The sequence below is a fragment of the Cydia fagiglandana genome, chromosome 6 (genome assembly GCF_963556715.1).
Source record: "Cydia fagiglandana chromosome 6, ilCydFagi1.1, whole genome shotgun sequence".
NCBI classification, from domain to species: Eukaryota; Metazoa; Arthropoda; class Insecta; order Lepidoptera; family Tortricidae; genus Cydia; species Cydia fagiglandana.
This window is the reverse complement of record NC_085937.1, coordinates 15,273,732-15,292,758: the sequence shown is the minus strand read 5'-3', so window position 1 is coordinate 15,292,758 and position 19,027 is coordinate 15,273,732. Positions and strand designations below refer to the sequence as shown.

The window sequence follows — 19,027 nt, the reverse complement described above, 5'->3', positions numbered from 1 at the left end:
TTAGAGATTCACTAGATATGAAATAGTAAAGATATGTGACTGATGAGATTAGCTCAGGACCGGGACAAGTGGCGTACTAGAAGAGAGGCCTATGCTCAGCAGTGGGCGATAAAGGGCTGATATGATGATGATGAAAGATATGTGACGTTCCACGACAAAAGGTACCTTACGGCGGCTAGCGCTTACGTCGCACAATATTGGAGCGGCGTTAATAATAGCGTAAGCGCCAACCGCCATAAGGTACCTTTACCCGTGGGACGTCACATATCTTTACTATTTCATATCTCTAATTCATTTCTCGAATCGCGCCGTTAGACTTTGACAGCGCGATTCGGGAAATGAATTAGAGATTCACTAGATATGAAATAGTAAAGATATGTGACGTTCCACGGCAAAAGCTACCTTATGGCGGCTGGCGCTTACACTATTATTAACGCCGCTCCAATATTCAGTCGGGCAAGGGTACCTTTTGCCGTGGAACGTCACAACTTACTATTTCATATCTAGTGAATCTCTAAATCATTTCCCGAATCACGCCGTAAGTCTCAAGAATAAACATTTCTACAGTGTTCACGCTTGTCTGACTTTTAAATAAATTCGGATATCATAAAGTTAAATATCATTACATTAATTACACTTTCTCAACATTTGCGTCATTTTTGATTTGCATTTTACACATTTAACGTAATGTAGGTATTACTAAAATGTATTATTAAAATTTTATGAGGTAAGGATGTTATTCAATTATTAATTGAACTACTAAGAGTAATCCCATACTTATTATTTGACGACCGGTCTGGCCCTGCTTGTAAAGCCGATGGTCCTGGGCTCGAATCCCGGTAATGGATTTATTATGGGATGAACACAAATATTTGTTCCTGAGTCAAGGGTGTTTTCTATGTATAAGTATGTATTTATCTACATAATTATGTATATCGTCGCCTAGCAGCCATAATATAAAACAAGCTTTGCTTAATTTGGGGCTAGGTGGATCTATGTAAAATGTCCCCTGATATTTAATTATTCATTTATAAGAAAAAAATCTAAAGTGAATTGTTTTCTATAGCTAGACAAAAAAAACAGTACACTCGATTTCGTGGTATTATTTATTCGTGTTGGTCGTCCATATAATTAAGATAATTGCTTTCTGAATATATTCATTTCGTTATTGGACATATGATTTATAACCTAAATTGTGCGAAGTTATGGTCATTGCTACTGTTAAATCACTTTAACGAGGTAAATCAGCGGGCACTTTAAACATGGTTATACAATTTATTTACTTTATATCTCTACTCAAATATTAACAAGACTTTAAAGGCTTTAGGCGCCGGTGGGTGTAGCTGATTATAATCGTATGATAAATCGAAGCTTGATTGATATATTGCACAAACTGTATTGTACATTGACAGGTGGGAATAGTTAGTATCAGAGATGACCTCTATAGTTTGGAAAACAATTATCCGCCCGCGCTCATGACCCACTGATGAGGTCAATTCGTTAAAAAGCCTACGCGTGTTCTAGTATTGTTATCTATAGGCTTAATGATTTTTTGTAGGAAGTCTAATGAAATGTCCTTCTTCCTCGCGTTATCCCGGCATTTCGCCACGGAAGTCTAATGAAATGTATGGTTCTTAATCATTTTTCGCAGTAAATATGCTAGGTAATTAATTTTCTTGGGGGTGGCCATCGTCCATCATCATCGTGCCATCAGTTCGAGAAATCAATTAATCATCTTAATGTTTTTGTTTTCTATCTAACATCACTCATCCATATTATGCACTTTAATAAATAATTCGGCAAAATAACAGTTTCTTTTTATACCTAACAAAATGTACAAGGTGAAAATTAAAAATTAATCATCATCATCATCAACGTCATCATCTCAGCCATAAGATGTCCACTGCTGAACATAGGCCTCCCCCTTCTGAACATAGGCCCCCCCTTAAAAAAAAGTAAAAATGTATGTACTTATGTAAAAATTAGTACTATTTAGTATTAGGACGGTAGGGCGCTAGAGGGCATAGCTTCCTACACTTTTATTAGTTGTTAGTCGCTATGTTGTGGAATTATCTATCAGACGTTATCATTATTCAATCATTTTGCGCAACACTAGACAATAAATTATGTATAATCCTAAACCAGGTTTAAAACCAGGAATACGGAATTCTAGATTAGCCTAGAAACAGTAACAAGTAATTATACTTACTTTTACTAGTTTTCGCGTTGTAAAGTCTCTTGACGAGACACAGTAACAATTAAGCACAGACAAAACATCCTCCAGACTTAGCATAGTCGCGCTACCCCCTCTGCCACGCATACGGTAATTTTACTCGAGTCGAAATTGTCTTTGTGTGACATCCGTCTCTTTGAACGGACCAATCACGGCACGGGACTTCACTCACCTCGTCCCGCGCACCCCCGTATTTTTGGCATCATCGGTTTCATGAAATAATTGCTTTAAACTCGGTCTAGAGGATTCCTAGTCTATGCAATTAAGGTAAGTGTACCTGTTGCCGCTATACGTAAGTGACTACAAGGGTTCTTGCTATATTGGAAATTATATAGCGTAGGTATTGAACAACCAATTTAGCTAGGACCCTGAATGGCGCAACAATCGCAGAGTGTGATGATACCTACTCTTCCTAAACACTGTTAACGCCATGAGTAGAAAACTGATCCGTGCTTTAATGTTCATAAATAATACTAGTACCTACATAGGTACATAGACTAAAAAAATCAGGTGAAATAAACCCTAATATTTGTACAGTTTTTTTCTTCTGCCAAACTGCAGACGAGTTTGTTGACAGAGGGAACTTCCTTAAAACATAGATGGGGATGGGTATGCGTAGATGGGTAATAAATATTTTCATTTCATTTCATTTCATATCACCTTAGTGTAATATACTTAAGTGATCAAAATGTAGGTATTTTGTCTGATAAAGTTACTTAATTAATACTAATAATTACTATTTTACCAAATTAACAAACAAATTAGATGTAATAACATAACCAAATCACAATTTACTTTACAGCTACCTACATATTTAATTTTATTTATATTTTGGAAGTTAATAATCAAGTTGCGACTTCCCTTCCGGAAAGGTGATGTATATGTGAACCTCGTTTATCGTAATCGCACTTTATTGTTGCGCCTGCGCATGTACATAACACTTCCCCGTGATCCATTTGTAACCAGGAACCCGGGGAAATTGTCTCGCGATTACAAAAACCACACGATAACCGCGTAACGCCGGCCTAATTGTGAAGTTACCTGAAAGTTACCTAAGAGTTACAAGGAACTACGCAGATACATTTGCTAATTGAAAGTTACTATGTTTATCAGTGCTCTGTCTTCGAAGCAGTTTGCATTCACTTAAACGACAAACATTGTTGCTTACAAAATACAAATACAAAAGGTTTATTCACAGTAATATGGTTACATAGTGGTCTTAAGTAGGTACAAAATTACTTACATAGGTATACCTGTTCTAGCTTGGAGTAATCTTGACTATTTATTGCTCAAAGGATATTGGAAAACATAGGTAACACATAAATTAATATACATAGTTATAACTGCTAAATCGTTGCACGAATGATACGGCCCGATTCGAAATTTAAAAAACGTCAAATATTACGACTAGATACGATATGGATTAGATAATTCAGTGTTAAAAGTGAAGTTTTTGTTTGAAGAACTGACACTGACATATCTAATCCATATCGTATCAAATCCATTCGAATCGGGCCGATAGTCTATAATTCGTCATTATAATAGTTATATTTTCCCGCGTCACAGACAATTAATCCTACGCTTACTTTTCGCCCTTGGAAGTTAACTGAACAGGTACCTATAACTGTAGCATTTAATTAAAATTTATTCGTGCTATAAATACCTACTCGATATTTTATTACCGACTCCTAATAGCTGACATAACTTACAACTAAACTGACAATTAAGTCATGCATCCGATAATCAAAACCGTCGGTATCGAATAACTTGTTTTTATTTCTAGGTTATTTATATTTCCAGGCAAAGTCACCTTTTTTTCTTATAACAATAGTTAGAAAAAACATTTAAATGTTGGGCATTGGCTTATAATCTGTTACACGTTACTTAAAAGTTGGACAATGAGGAAGTGACAGTGACTGCGCTAACGGCCGTGAACCAAGTCATGTCCCACAGCTGCAAACACTCAAAAGCCATTTTTTTGCTCCATGGCCAGACAAAACTAGATTACTGAACTTTATAAATAGACCAGCCGTATTCGAACAATGAGATACGTCAAATACTAGATATTGAAACGATATGGATGATAGGTCAGTGTCAAACAAGTGTTAAAATTGACATTTCAAACAAAAACGTCACTTTTGAAACTTGTTTGACACTGACATCCGATCCATATCGTTTCAATATATAGTATTTAACATATCTCATTGTTCGAATACGGCTGATAATTGTTGTGCCGGTCGTTCAAATTTAATGAATGAATACGCTGCTTCTTATGCATATTGCATAACTGATAATATAGGCGGCATATATGATCTTTAGTTACACGATTTAAACATAAATTCAAACGTGTGAAATGCGTGAAAGTATAAGTAATTATATAAGTGCATGCGTGTATGTGCGCAATCAAGACTGACAGGAAGATGCGTAGTTTTTTTATATATATTACCTAATAATCTAATGGAGACAGCAACTGCTTGTCGCATCCGCGAGTTGCTGCCGCAGACGTCGTGGAATAAGACACGCCGTGTCCGGTCTTTATTCCCGTACGACTACACGCGTCCGGCTTTTTATCGCGTTTTCCGGACACTGTATGATGTCGCATTTCCTTTATACTCCTAATCTAATATCGACTTATAACTTTAAACTACTTAATTCTCGGTTACAATAATGTAATGATAATAATTAACATATTTTTTAACGTTTCTATGGCAACATCGAAATGTGCCGTTACGGATTGCTCTCTTACGTCAATGCCTATCCGACTAAAGTGTCTGCACTTTGTAAAAGCATCTAATTTGACCTGCGAGTCAACTACACTGTTATTCTCGATGCAAGCCTATAGTTTTGTAGGTGTCGCATTCACTTCCCTGTTACAATTATATTCCTGATACCCGTGGTTCTCTAGGGAACCGATTGTCGTTACGAAAACATTCGTGACAACATAAACGCTGGTCGGCGCAAGCGCAGGTTGCAACGGAATTTGCATTAACGCACCTGCCACGCGAGTTATCTCGCACTCTGATCTGAGGAGTACGTTCACTGCTATTGCCGCTCGGCGAACGTCGAAAGATATATGGTGTTGATAGGTTTCATGCGCCACTTAGTAAAACTAACAACTCTCATTTACACAGGAAACTTAATTGTTTTTAGCCAGTATGGATCTTACTTACTTTGCTGGCTCAGCGTCCCGAAGTGGATCTTAGTCTCCGACACTAGATTTCGGCATTCGTTCCTGTCCTGTGCGATCCGACACCAGTATGGATCTGGGACAATATATTCGTTTAGGGTGATAAGTTGTATATGTTTTTTTATGTGCATGAATTAATGTGTTTCTATTTGTCTTCCAAATACATTGACTGATCTTTTTAGTAACGCTTTTTCTTTTAAAGTACCTATAGAGCTTTCAATATGAGAAAACGTTGGAAGTCTCCATATCTGAGGCTTGGGTTCTAATCCCGGCTTGTATCAATGAATTTCTTGGTATTTATACACAAATTATCATTTTATTTTTATTCGTTTTTTTTTCTGACTAATCGCATAAAAGCCTAAATAGTATCCCTTTTGAGTTTGAAGGGCCGATTTTAAAAATAAATAGGTCGCAAGACGCTTTTGTAACAATCAGTGCTCCTTTACTTATTTACGATACAAAAAAATAATAATGTGGAGGAGGTTTTTTGTAAAGTATTTATGACGCGCCTGCGATTAGATTTAATAGTTCTTAATTAAGTATACTTACTGAATTATTCGTATTACATTATATTACGATTTTGTTCTAACCGTGTACTGTTTTCTTCTTTTCAGAAGCCATAAGCATCGCAGACGATCAGTCCACATCAGCATCATGGTGGCAAGCAGGCACAGCGACACCCTTCCGCGACACCTCCAGCAGTAGCGTGTTCTCCGCCACCCACGGCCTCGTCCAAACCCACCCGTCCAACAGCGACCCATTCGGGTCATTTGGAAGCATCGGTAGCACCATCGGGCCTTCATCCTACCCGTTTGCCCAAGCCAGCGGCAGCGGTCCGCTCAGCGGTGGCATAAGGAACAGCCCTCTGCCTCCCTTAGCGAGAAACGCCAATGGGAAAACTAGCTTGAAGCATCTTGACTTCACCAGCAGCGCTACTGCTGAGCTAAGGAGGAACCCCATGCTCTCGGCTCCTGATGAATGCGCAAGAGCGTGCCGAGAAAATGAACCACCAAGGATCTGCTACTATCACTTCACCCTCGAATTATACACAGTATTGGGAGCGTAAGTAAACATTTTTGTTCTGTTCATTATATATATTGTTTAATCACTTTGCAGTCTGACAAATATAATTGGACAGAGATTTAAGTCAATACCTACTTAGTTTAAAAGGTTCCAGTAAACACGTAAAAACCGGCTTTTTAACATTGTGCCATTGTACTCAATGTATTGTCTTCACTCGACGGAAATGAAGTCGCACGCCCACTTAACTAGCGGTTACGACAGATCACCCAGTGACATTGCACGAAATGGGTTAATCGTTTTTGACCAACGTAATAACAACTTCCAAAACTAACTTTCTATACAGGCACATCTAAACCAAAATAGTCTAAAATTAATCATTAAAGAAAGCCTGTTGTAGGATGATTAATGCATTCATTATCCATTGTCTTACTAAATAAACATCTAAGTTGTGTTTATTTATAGTTTTACATGTGACCACGGGCGAGTGAATGATTTCTAAATCATTATACACAGTATAATTCATTCAAATCGCCTTAAGTATTCGATGCGTTTAAATAATTATCAGTTTATAAGAAGTATTAACACAAATGTGCATTTTTTCCCGAAACGTAGCCTAGAACATAACAATACATTTTAAACTCGCTTTTTATAACTTTTGTGAGTTAACGACTAAGTAGCATTTTAATACAACAACAAAGGGTACCTACGTCATGCACAAATTTGCACTTGGCTACGTCCACGACCCACCGACCGACATTTTCTTTTTACACACTTCACGCTTTGTTTCACCTGAACTGCTAACTATATCATTTCAATGCCGAAGTTTAGTATACGCCTACTGATCCAAATACCTTGGGGCTGCCTATAATTGATAGATGACGACACAGGTTATGCAAACCGATGTTTCACGATACCCAAGTACGCTGCTGAGGAAATTCTGGTGTAATCATCGAGTCGGCACATAGTTGATAAGGAAACCGCCTACCGACCTGTATGTAACATGTAAAACTTAATTTCAGGGCATGCCAAGTGTGCACACCGAACGCCACCAATGTTGTTTGGTCTCATTGCCAATGCGTGTTGGCTGATGGAGTAGAACGTGGTATTCTCACCGCGAATAGAATGTTACCTGGACCCTCTATCCAAGTATGTGAAAACGACAAAGTTGTAATTGACGTTGAAAACCATATGGAGGGTATGGAAGTAACCATTCACTGGCATGGAATCTGGCAAAGAGGATCGCAATACTACGACGGAGTACCTTTCGTGACACAGTGTCCTATTCAACAAGGAAACACTTTCAGGTATCTTATTAAATGTTTTCATACGCTATGCATAATACTATAATTTGAAAAAGACTATAAGCTAACATGGATATTTTGACTTCCAGGTATCAATGGCAAGGAAACGCTGGTACTCACTTCTGGCACGCGCACACTGGTCTGCAAAAACTTGACGGTTTATATGGCAGCATTGTAGTACGCCAACCGCCTTCCAAGGATCCCAACAGCCACTTGTACGACTACGATCTGACCACTCACGTCATGTTGATCAGTGACTGGCTCCATGAAGATGCTGCTGAGAGATACCCTGGTCGACTTGCTGTCAACACTGGTCAAGACCCCGAGTCGGTGCTGATCAACGGAAAGGGACAGTTCCGTGACCCCAACACCGGTTTTATGACAAACACTCCGCTGGAAGTCTTCACCATTACTCCTGGAAGGAGATACAGATTTAGGATGATCAACGCTTTTGCCTCAGTGTGCCCGGCACAGGTCACTTTTGAAGGACATAACATGACCGTCATCGCTACGGACGGCGAGCCTGTGCAGCCCGTACAAGTGAACACTATCATCTCATTCTCAGGTAAACGTCGCTTTTTAAAGTGCACAAGTGCACATAGGTACTTTATGAACGTATGTAATCTTTGAATATAGTGCAATGGAATTTAATGAGCATTTCAAAACTTGACGAAGCGAAACATTGGATAGGTAGCGTTGCAATAGAAATCCTACGATGCATTCGATGAAATGCTTTACCTACTGACTAAATATTAATTGATTTCAGGCGAACGTTACGATTTTGTGATTGAGGCTAACAACATCCCAGGCGCATACTGGATCCAAGTGCGTGGTCTTGGTGAGTGTGGCGTGAAGAGGGCTCAACAGTTGGCTATCTTGCGATACGCTAGAGGACCTTACCAGCCATCCAGCCAACCGCCCACATACGATGTCGGCGTGCCTCAGGGTGTGGTAAGTCCAAATCGATGTAAATATACAAAAAAATTAAGGAATAGATAGGCAATAGGTATTGGAATTAGCATGAGCACTTATATACTAAAGGTATTCCAAAAACCAACACCGAATGTATACTGCACGTGGTAAAGCACCTGTTATATAGTCAGCAGTTTCATTTAGCTGTCCAAAAAGCTGGCGCCTTAATTTTCTTAGTCCATTGTTTTTCTGTGTCATTAGTATTATCCGCTCTTGACATTCGCTTGTAAATACCACATTACCTTACATAGAAGAAAAAACTGGTGCTTATTTCCTCCGTGCGAATGACATTAGCGAAACGTCCGCTGCGATAGCTTGCAGACCTCGTTTCATGAATCTACTTGTCGTGGTTATTAATTGGCGGATATTGCAACTGGATTCCTGCACCCAGTAGCCTGCCTCGATTAAGCTTAACCGAACTGTCAACTATGTTGCAGATTATTGCTCAAACTAAAATAGCAGTATTGGGTCAATATTATATTACTATACGAGGCTTAGTTTTAAACCACTACGTTATCAAGCTGGCCTAAAACCTAGTAGATTGACGGTGATAAATGAGCTGCAACCTGTAAAGTGTAAATATTACTAGTAGCTATCAGAACCTTGTAACTAGATTATCTTAGTTAATTTAATGCACTTCGTAAGGTTTCCCGTCCCTCGTAGTTGAATGAAATACCTCTAGTTTGCAAGTACATTGACCACTAGTTATAAATAATTAGATGTAGCGTACATGTAGTTATAAGTAGTATGCACGTATAATAGTAATTGCACGTAAATTCCTTTCTCCGCACTAACCATCCAGGTCATGAACCCGTTGGATGCCAGATGTAATGTTCCAAGAAACGACGCTATTTGCGTCAGCCAGCTGAAGAACGCCCAGAACATCGACCCGGCCATCCTGCAGGAAAGACCTGACGTCAAGATTTTCTTGCCCTTCCGTTTCTTCGTCTACAGACCGGAAATGCTCTTCCAACCCAACACTTACAACAGATATTTAGGTAACATATTTGCTAGATTTGTATTCTTTAAACTTTGATTATGACCACGTATCCCTTTAATTTACATTCTTAATGTCAACAGTTGCCCCGCAAGGAGACCATGTGATCAGTTTAATTGATGAAATCTCATACATGGCACCACCTACACCTCTTATAAGTCAGTACGATGACATCAACCCTGAACAGTTCTGTAACGGTGACAACAGACCAGCAGACTGCGGGCAAAACTGCATGTGCACCCACAAGGTCGATATCCCGCTCAACGCCATCGTAGAAATTGTACTAGTCGACGAAGGTACGTAGTGAAACTCTTTATTGTCCATAACAGTTAAATACATACATAAACATGCAAATGTTAATCGAAAAATTTCACTTTCAGTTCAAATCGCGAACTTATCTCATCCGTTCCACTTGCACGGGTACTCTTACAACGTGATCGGTATCGGCCGGTCGCCCGACCAGAACGTCAAGAAAATTAACTTGAAACATGCTCTAGATTTGGACAGAAGAGGTCTGCTTGAGCGTCATCTTAAACAAGGAGACTTACCTCCCCAGAAAGACACCATTGCCGTCCCGAACAATGGCTACGTTATCGTCCGTTTCAGAGCCAACAACCCTGGCTTCTGGCTCCTCCATTGCCACTTCCTTTTCCACATCGTCATCGGTATGAACGTCGTCCTCCAAGTCGGCACCCACGCCGATCTGCCCCCTATTCCCCCCAACTTCCCGACGTGCGGAGACCACCTCCCCCCTATCAACTAGATCGGTTCCTAGTACCAGTTTCAGTTTACGTCCAAAAGTATCAAGTAGCAGTTGATCTTATGTTGCCTAAGTGTAAATTTATGTTTGTATTGTGTGATGTGTACGGCGGATTCGAAGTGCTCGATTCTGCCGTTTGTGTTTCTTATGTATTCGAATGATTCAACGGTTTAAGACGGTTCGTGATTTATTTAAAGGTGATATCTAATGTTTCGTTTTTCAGTTTCACATGCCATACTAGTTGGTGATAATTCTAGATTATTTAATTACGTCCTTACGCTATTTGAGGCTCTTTTACTTTTTATTTTGTTGCCTTTAGGTATATTCCATTCATCATGGAGATGTCCGGTCTTAACTAACAACTTGCCATTATACGTTTCACCAAGGATATTTATTTCGTGTATATATAAAATCATATATTTATATTAATAAATAGTTTTTTAAGATTTCCTAGTTACTAACATTCGCATGCGATCAAAATTGTAGAACATGTAAATAACACCGACAATTGCAATTCTCCTTGTAAATACACAGAAGTAGATTGTTATTTTACTACCAGCAGTATAGTGTCGTAATATAGCGACCATACCTCATCCTTCAACTCCATAAGCAACGAAGACTGTACATATTTTAAACATATCTACATTTTAAATAGGTATTCACAAAAGTTACCATTTCGTGGTTACCAGTACTTTAAGGATCTTGTGTGTAATAACGACGTCGTGTTACTCGTGTTTATTTGTTTCTGTGCCAATAAATTAAACAAATGAAGCCTACCGGGAGGCGACGATACATCGACTAATTCATGAAAATATTGCTAAGCTGCTTTAGCAAGATTGTAATGTCATTTAATAATTAATTACCTGTAAGTATAAATTTTTATACACTTTAATAAAATTTTAAAAATAATTTGTAATCTTATTTCACCCCAGCGAAATCCAAGACCTTGCCAGGCAGCTCAGAAACCTTGAATAATATTAATGTAGTTCATATTTACTACCATTATATATCTTTTAATTGTGGGAGCAAGCCAAGGAAAAATAAAGGCCTTAATGCAAGTTTTAAGTTAATTTGTATATTGTTATCATGCTCATAAAAGGATAATGACTATAATTTGTAATCTATTGTGTACGTATTTGCAGATACCAAAGAGAACTTGAAATAGAAGAATATTGTAAAAATAAATTATGTAGTCAGTACATTTACTGCTATCTTTCGACACAAATGATGAACTTTTTAGAACGCCATTTGTCTTTGATCCTTATTTTTTAGATCGAGAGTAGCCCAAAGGTATGGCGCCATCGCTCGAAAAGATGGTACCATACATTTGGCCTATCCTCGAGTAGATGACGATACTTTTTGACATTTAAATTTAACACATATTAGCGTAAAAATAAGAATCAAAGTCAAATGGCGTTCTAAAAGTGATCATTTGTGATGAAAGATGGCAGTAAATGTAAGTACTGATTACATAATTTTCTTTGACAATATTCCTCTATACTTCGTTTTTTTTAGCATTAGAAATAAGGTAAACAATCTTGATGTGTCTTTTTATTGAAAAACACGTTTAAAAAATAAGGCAAATATGTAACAATTATGAATCTAATACGATCATCGATATTAAACTTTCGTGAGACATATTTTAAATTGACTAAAAATTCAAGTGAGTGAAACCGTTGTCGTATAAACAATTTAATACGATCATTTATATTCTTCTGCTTTCATAAGTAATAGTTACTGATTTTTAAAAAGCGTTTTTCAATTAAAAGACATGTCAAGATCGCTTACCTTCTTGCAAGTTCTTTCTAATGCTAAATAAACGAACTATAGTCTAAATTCTCTTTGCAGATACAAAGTATTATTGGTGATGATATATGTGACGTCCCATGGGTAAAGATACCTTATGGCGGTTGGCGCTTACGCTATTATTAATGCCGCTCCAATATTATTGCGGCGCTATGCGACGTAAGCGCCAGCCGCAATAAGGTACCTTTACCCGTGGGACGTCACATATTATTGTATAGTAATGATTTACGCACTTGAATAGTGTACATAAATATTGCAACCATATGATATGTGTATGACGCACCGTAGTTCGTAGTTTCTCACCTCAGCCTGTTACTTTAGGTCCGTTGTGTACTTACTAGATTTGTAGCCGCTTCCTGTCTCTTATAAAACTTAATATTAAAGCCAAGCAACATTATCAATATTATACAATGTAATTTTTACTAATACATTAACATTATACCAGTGTTGGCCGTAATCATCAGTCAACATGAAGACACAGTCACGTTAAACCCACAATTGACTATGACACTCACTCAATAAAAAGGAATATTCATATTTTTAATATGACATTTATAGTGGGGCCGCTACACTTTGTGGCCGCCAAGTTGGTGCCTGACTGTGGCTATAAATCTATTAAGTACTCCTAAAAGTTTTGTACCTACGTATTTATACAGCCTCAGTTAGAATTGATTAAGATACAAAAAATATTTCTTATTTAGTGAGCTTTGTTAGTCAATTAACTGAACACTAATGTCATTACTAACCATTTCTACTAAACAACAATATTACTTTTTTTCACGTACCTATGCAATGCTGTGTTTTAAAGGCGTCCATACACATTTTTTTCGTTCAAACTCATTTGCTAGTTAGGCTTTTATATTTGGCCATTAAAACAAATCAACTCCATCAAAAAAATCTACTCAATTACAAACCCTAATAGGTATTCAGTGCGCAATCTCACTACAGTTCGTGAGTTCGGCCAACACTACAATAAACTACAGTCGTGTTCACGAACACCTTTACAAACCAACATTCCAGAGATATATTGACCTACACGACCTTATCGTCAGTATCTTGAGGATGTAAGTATATGTTAGGAACGTTGGCTGGTAAAGATATTTGTGAACTCGACTGTAAGAGTATCCAGCTACTTAAGTGGTCTTCAGTGCACAACGAGGCTTACTCGGCAAAGTGTGAGGTGTGTGTATTGCACGGTGTGAAATCGACTTCGACACCACGGGACAAGGTACAATTCTGTATTTTCATTTGTTTTTGCTTAAATTTACGATAAAATTTAAGATTTATTTGCTTATGACATAATTTTTTCGATTCTAAATGCGAAAGACATGGCCTTAATTTTAATGTGAACTTTACCTTAAGGTAATAAACCCTCTGGACGCCATCTGCAATGTACCACGTAACGACGCGGTGTGTGTGAGCAACCTCAAATCGGCCAAGCCGATGGATAAGCACATTCTACAGGACCGGCCAGATGTAAAGATCTTCCTGCCATTCCGATTCTTAACCTACAAACCAGAGCAACTATTCGTGGAGAACACTTACAGGAATTTCTTAGGTAAGTGTTTGTATGGTTATTTACTAGTAGCTCTGTGAGCTGTAGGTAGACCTCGCACACTCCTATGGATTTCCAAAAACGTAGATAGTCGACCAAACAATGGTCATTAAAAAACGTTAATAAACAGCGAAAATAAATAACTCAAAATCAATGAATACGAGTACCTATGGTAACAGAATTTCGCTCGCAGCTAATGAACCTCTAGCCGCCCAGACGCCAAAAACTTGCCAAGTCAAATGCAATTTTGTTTAGTCAAAATAAAAAAAGACTCATTTTTAATTCCTTTTTGACTAAAGGTCTCCCTTTTTATAGTTCTCTGGGCGGCTAGAGCTTATACCAGCTTACCCACTTTACCTTATAGATAGACGGTAACTAACCGCGTCTCCTAAAAATACAACTTAAATGTTTCCAGTGGCGCTTGATGGGGACCACGTGCTAAGCCTGATAGATGAGATATCGTATCGCTCCGCGCCATCGCCGCCGCTCTCGCAGTTGCACGATATCCCACCAGAGGTGTTCTGCAACGGCGACAACCGCCCCCCTGACTGCGCCGAAGACTGCCGTTGCACGCATATGATCGACGTGCCCTTAAACGCTATAGTTGAAATCGTACTGGTTGACGAAGGTAGGATCACAAGCATACCCTAATAGAATATCTAATTGTACTCGTATCATCATCATCTTCCTGGCGTTGTCCTGGCTTTTTGCTACGTCTTATGGAAACCTGGCGTCCACTTGACAACTGATCTCAGGAATTGGTGTGGGCACTATTCGTTTTTAGGGGTTTTTACCACTGCCATCTGACCTTCCAACCCAAAGGGTAAATTAGTCCGGTTTCCTCACGATGATTTCCCTCACTGCAAAAGCGCCTGGTTAATATCAAATGATATTTCGTACTAAAAAACTCAAGTTCCGAAAAACTCACTGGTGCTAGCCGGGGTTTGAACCCGCGACCTCAGGATTGCAAGTCACTCGCTCTTACCCCTAGGCCACCAGAGCTTGGACACTGTGCTTACTTATATCTTAAATTAATTCAATTATTCCATAGTTTTTTTTACTATTGATTTAACGCCATCTAAATACTCAAGAAGCCATTTTATAAACCAGTTTGTTAAGACGGGTCAAAATCGTAAGTAGTCAAATGAAAACCTTTTATTTTACAGTCCAAAGCCAAAATCTCTCTCATCCCTTCCACATGCACGGTAACAGCTTCCGCGTCATTGGCATGGGCCGGTCCCCCGACAAGACCGTTAAGAAGATCAACCTGAAACACGCTCTAGACCTGGACCGTCAGGGTTTGCTGGACAGGCAGTTTGAGGACCCGCCGTCGAAAGACACTATTGCTGTGCCCAACAATGGATACGTGGTGCTGCGGATGAAAGCTGACAACCCAGGTAATTCTCAAGTTTTTCTTGGAAAATTAAAGTTCTGAAGTTTATTAAGTAAATATAGGTTCAATTGAACCTTCAAACTATCTTTAAAAAGTCACTGACACTAGATAGTTTAGTAGTTAAGTATGAACAAATTGTGTTTAGGTAATTTTCTTTTTCTTTTTACCATTCTTGTGTAGCAAACTGACACATGATGATTCGTAGAACGTACTTATACTTAAAGATTTTCTTCTCCTATTTTATTTTAAAAGCATATCTTTAAGAATAAGCGGGAACCTATCTCATCGCATAATAATTGATTGTCATAATGTAATGTTACGCATAAATCTCTTTTCGCATATTTTTTCTCCAGCTGAAACAGAAAGTATTTTCGAAAATATTTTGCATAGGTTGTGTAGAGTAGGGTAGGTTAGGTTAGGTTTGTGTTATAATTTTTCAGAAATGTTAATATTTCCAGCACAATAACAATTATGCGAAATGAGTTTTATGCGTAACATTACATTAGGACAATCAATTATTATGCGACCCAATATGGACCCAGAATAAGCTCCATTATTACAACAAAATTCGTGTTCGGCGACGCAGTTACAACCTGTATCTCCTATTGAAATATTGTTTTTGTTTTTCAGGATACTGGTTGTTCCACTGCCATTTTCTCTACCACATAGTAATCGGCATGGCAACAATAATCCACGTAGGGACGCAAGACGACCTACCTCCCGTGCCTCCCCACTTCCCAACCTGCGGCAACCACGTCACTGACATCACTCTCCCGATATTCCACTTATACTGACAGTGACCACTGTTGGATATCATAGCATTCGATCTCACTAAATGTGCAGATTCTCCAGGAATCTTGTCTCCAACGATATGAAATTTAATGAATACCTACTGCCATATCTTATTTCGTGTACTTAGACAAATATGAAAGCCATGCTGCATATTTTTGTTTAGTTCATTGAGACGTAGATGGCATTTGATTGATTGGAATGTTGCCACAAGGAAACTAGTTATATTTTAGGAACATATTTTTGTGTTTATGGTGAATGATGTGCCAGGCGTATCGAAGAAAACCCTCTAATGTATAAAGTTGACGCCCCTAGCATGCGTCGTGAAGTTATTGTACCTACAGGCTTCCCAAAAGATAAAAAAAATACAGGAGACAGCGTACCAATTAAGAACTCCGAAGCAAAATAGTATTTTATCGGTTATAAGATGTTTAAACATGGTACTATTTGATTAATAAGATAACATAATATTACAACTATGTATTACAAGACACATTAATAATATTGTTAACATCATATGACCGATCAATATTAAACGTTTGAATCTACATTAGATACAGTCAACGTCAAAGATATGTCTACACTTTTCGCCTTATTACAAAGGAGTAAACATTTATCTTTGACGTCAACTGTACGTAGAGCGGAATAAAAAACCATTCGCGCTTAAAATATTTACTGTAGAGTCGGACCAAGCTAACTCTGCACAATCTTTACAATGATAATTTTGGAAGTGTCAGTCAAAATTGTATGAAAATATGTCGCTTGTGTGTTTGTTGTTGCCCTTTCATATTTGTTACGAAAAAATCAGTGCAGAGTTTATTTATTCCGACAATAATACAAAATTCTATTTCAGGTTCTTAAAACAACAATTATCGTCTACATTTTTTTACGTATCGTCTACATTAACTATTATTACAGTAGTATATTAGTGAATGATAATTATAGTGCAAAATGTGTCGGTTCCAATTTCGATTATAATTTAAAAAAAGCACATAATGGTAAAAGTTTTTAATCTCGTCTCAAGTTTATAAAGACTTGAGACCGTAACTCCGTTACGGTTGATGACCTTGTTGCAACTTAAGTGAAGTCAAAACTATAGCTTAATCATACCTACAACTTATCTTGCAAAGTAATGCCTGATTCATTCGCTATTTAAAAAAAAGCACATAATGCTAAGAGTATTTAATCTCGTCTCAAGTTTATAAAGACTTGAGACCGTAACTCCGTTACGGTTGATGACCTTGTTGCAACTTAAGTGAAGTCAAAACTTTAGCTTAATCATACCTACAACTTATCTTGCAAAGTAATGCCTGATTCTATTCGCTATTTAAAAAAAAAGCACATAATGCTAAGAGTATTTAATCTCGTCTCAAGTTTATAAAGACTTGAGACCGTAACTCCGTTACGGTTGATGACCTTGTTGCAACTTAAGTGAAGTCAAAACTTTAGCTTAATCATACCTACAACTCATCTTGAATGAATCTCATATACAGTGTGTAAATCCAATACGGGCGAAAAATAAACGATGGTTAGCATAGGACCTAAGAAGTATGTTGAAATATTTTGCTATGAAATACAATGAAAATATGTATTAACCATACAAAATAATTCGACCCACAATGTAATGCAACACACAAGTTACGAGATACGAACTTATTAAAGTAACTGTCAACAGTGTCAACTTGTTGGTAGTTACTATAAAAAGCTCGTATCTCGTAATGTCATATCATGTTACGTCTCGTAATGTTTGCAGTACATTGCTGCTCGAAAAATTAATTTGAGTAAGTATAACTTTAGAAAACTTTTAGAAGTTTCACACAGTGCACGGATAAATTCTATACCTAGTTTAATTTATTGCCCGTATTTCATTTACACACTGAATATACGCTTGAAGTTGGAAGATGGTAAGCTCAACTAATTGCAATTGTTTTTGCATATTATCGTCTTTTATTAGGACTTAGGTACTTACGCGCTAAAATACACTCTCAAACTTTCAATCTTTATTAAATTATGCACTAACTAGTTAAAGTACTAAAAAATATATTTAAAAATACTGATTTAAACTTTCACGATTATTAAACATTATTAAATTGCACAACGGGACTTAATCGCGTATTTAAGTTTTAGGAGACTTCTCCGAGACCACGGGGACAACGCCGTCCTCGAAACGTCGGAGGTAAACCTTAAAATATTTAAAAATACACTAAATTTTTCCCAATACAGCATCGTCTGTGCAAGCTCGTTGTGAACTTGAAGACAGGAAATTGAGGCTGTTTTGTGATCACAAAAATAATAATGTTAGCGTTCATTTCTTTACAGTTGTAGTGCATAATTATTTTCCTTCGTATTTTCTCGGAAACGTTCGTATTTGTTATGCTAGTTCAGTCAACGTAAGTACTTTTTGTACCGAGACTGACTGAAATAGCAAGACACGTTCGTACGTTTCCGTGAAAATACGATGGAAAATAAAATTATGCACTACATCTGTACAGCTATCTGTTGAAAAGGCAGATGACATTTTAGTGCCCAGTACGGATATGATGGTCGTTCTTGTCTACGTGACAGCGTGATAAAACGGTGTCCGTCACTTTCTAACCCACGGTGTTAAAAAATGACAGTTATTTTATCACGTGGATAAATAAAGATGGATAAAGCCATCCATAATACGCCGGCAGGAAACAGAATGTACAGACTTCTGACAGTGTTTTTTGTCTTTAACAAGCAAATATCGCTATTATATCTATGTACATGAGTATTTAAAGCTTTTGTAGATATTTTGTTATGCAATTCAGTTAAGCTTAGATATTCCGACTTTAAGCCTAACAATTTTTGACACAGGGTAGTGTTTTTGTGCAAAAGCATACACCTGTGGTGCGGCAGTTCACGTCAACGAAGGATCACGTTTCATTTTTCCTATTTAAATTATTTAAGTAACACTTACATCACCCACGTTCTAATAATTACAATGTACCTATTATACTACGTATTTAAAAGAATATACAATGTATTCG

At 37.6% G+C, this 19,027-nt stretch overlaps 2 protein-coding genes across 2 annotated transcripts in view; both read left to right on the top strand.

Moving 5' to 3' along the window:
* The window catches only part of LOC134665295 (uncharacterized), a 61,945-nt gene extending 50,726 nt beyond the window's left edge, over window positions 1–11,219 (top strand). Inside the window, exons 2-8 of the mRNA XM_063522196.1 lie at window positions 6,035–6,482; window positions 7,463–7,747; window positions 7,834–8,309; window positions 8,511–8,695; window positions 9,519–9,714; window positions 9,797–10,009; window positions 10,094–11,219. Coding sequence (XP_063378266.1) covers window positions 6,035–6,482; window positions 7,463–7,747; window positions 7,834–8,309; window positions 8,511–8,695; window positions 9,519–9,714; window positions 9,797–10,009; window positions 10,094–10,476 — 2,186 coding nt within the window. The 3' untranslated portion in view covers window positions 10,477–11,219. The remainder of the gene's footprint in view (window positions 1–6,034; window positions 6,483–7,462; window positions 7,748–7,833; window positions 8,310–8,510; window positions 8,696–9,518; window positions 9,715–9,796; window positions 10,010–10,093) is intronic.
* A 2,132-nt stretch (window positions 11,220–13,351) lies between these two features.
* Window positions 13,352–16,376, top strand: LOC134665480 (uncharacterized). The gene is made up of 5 exons (XM_063522454.1): window positions 13,352–13,507; window positions 13,642–13,837; window positions 14,250–14,462; window positions 15,001–15,231; window positions 15,858–16,376. Exons 1-5 carry the CDS (start codon window positions 13,352–13,354, stop codon window positions 16,019–16,021), a joined length of 960 nt encoding a protein of 319 aa, XP_063378524.1. The 3' UTR covers window positions 16,022–16,376.
* Window positions 16,377–19,027: the final 2,651 nt, after the last annotated feature.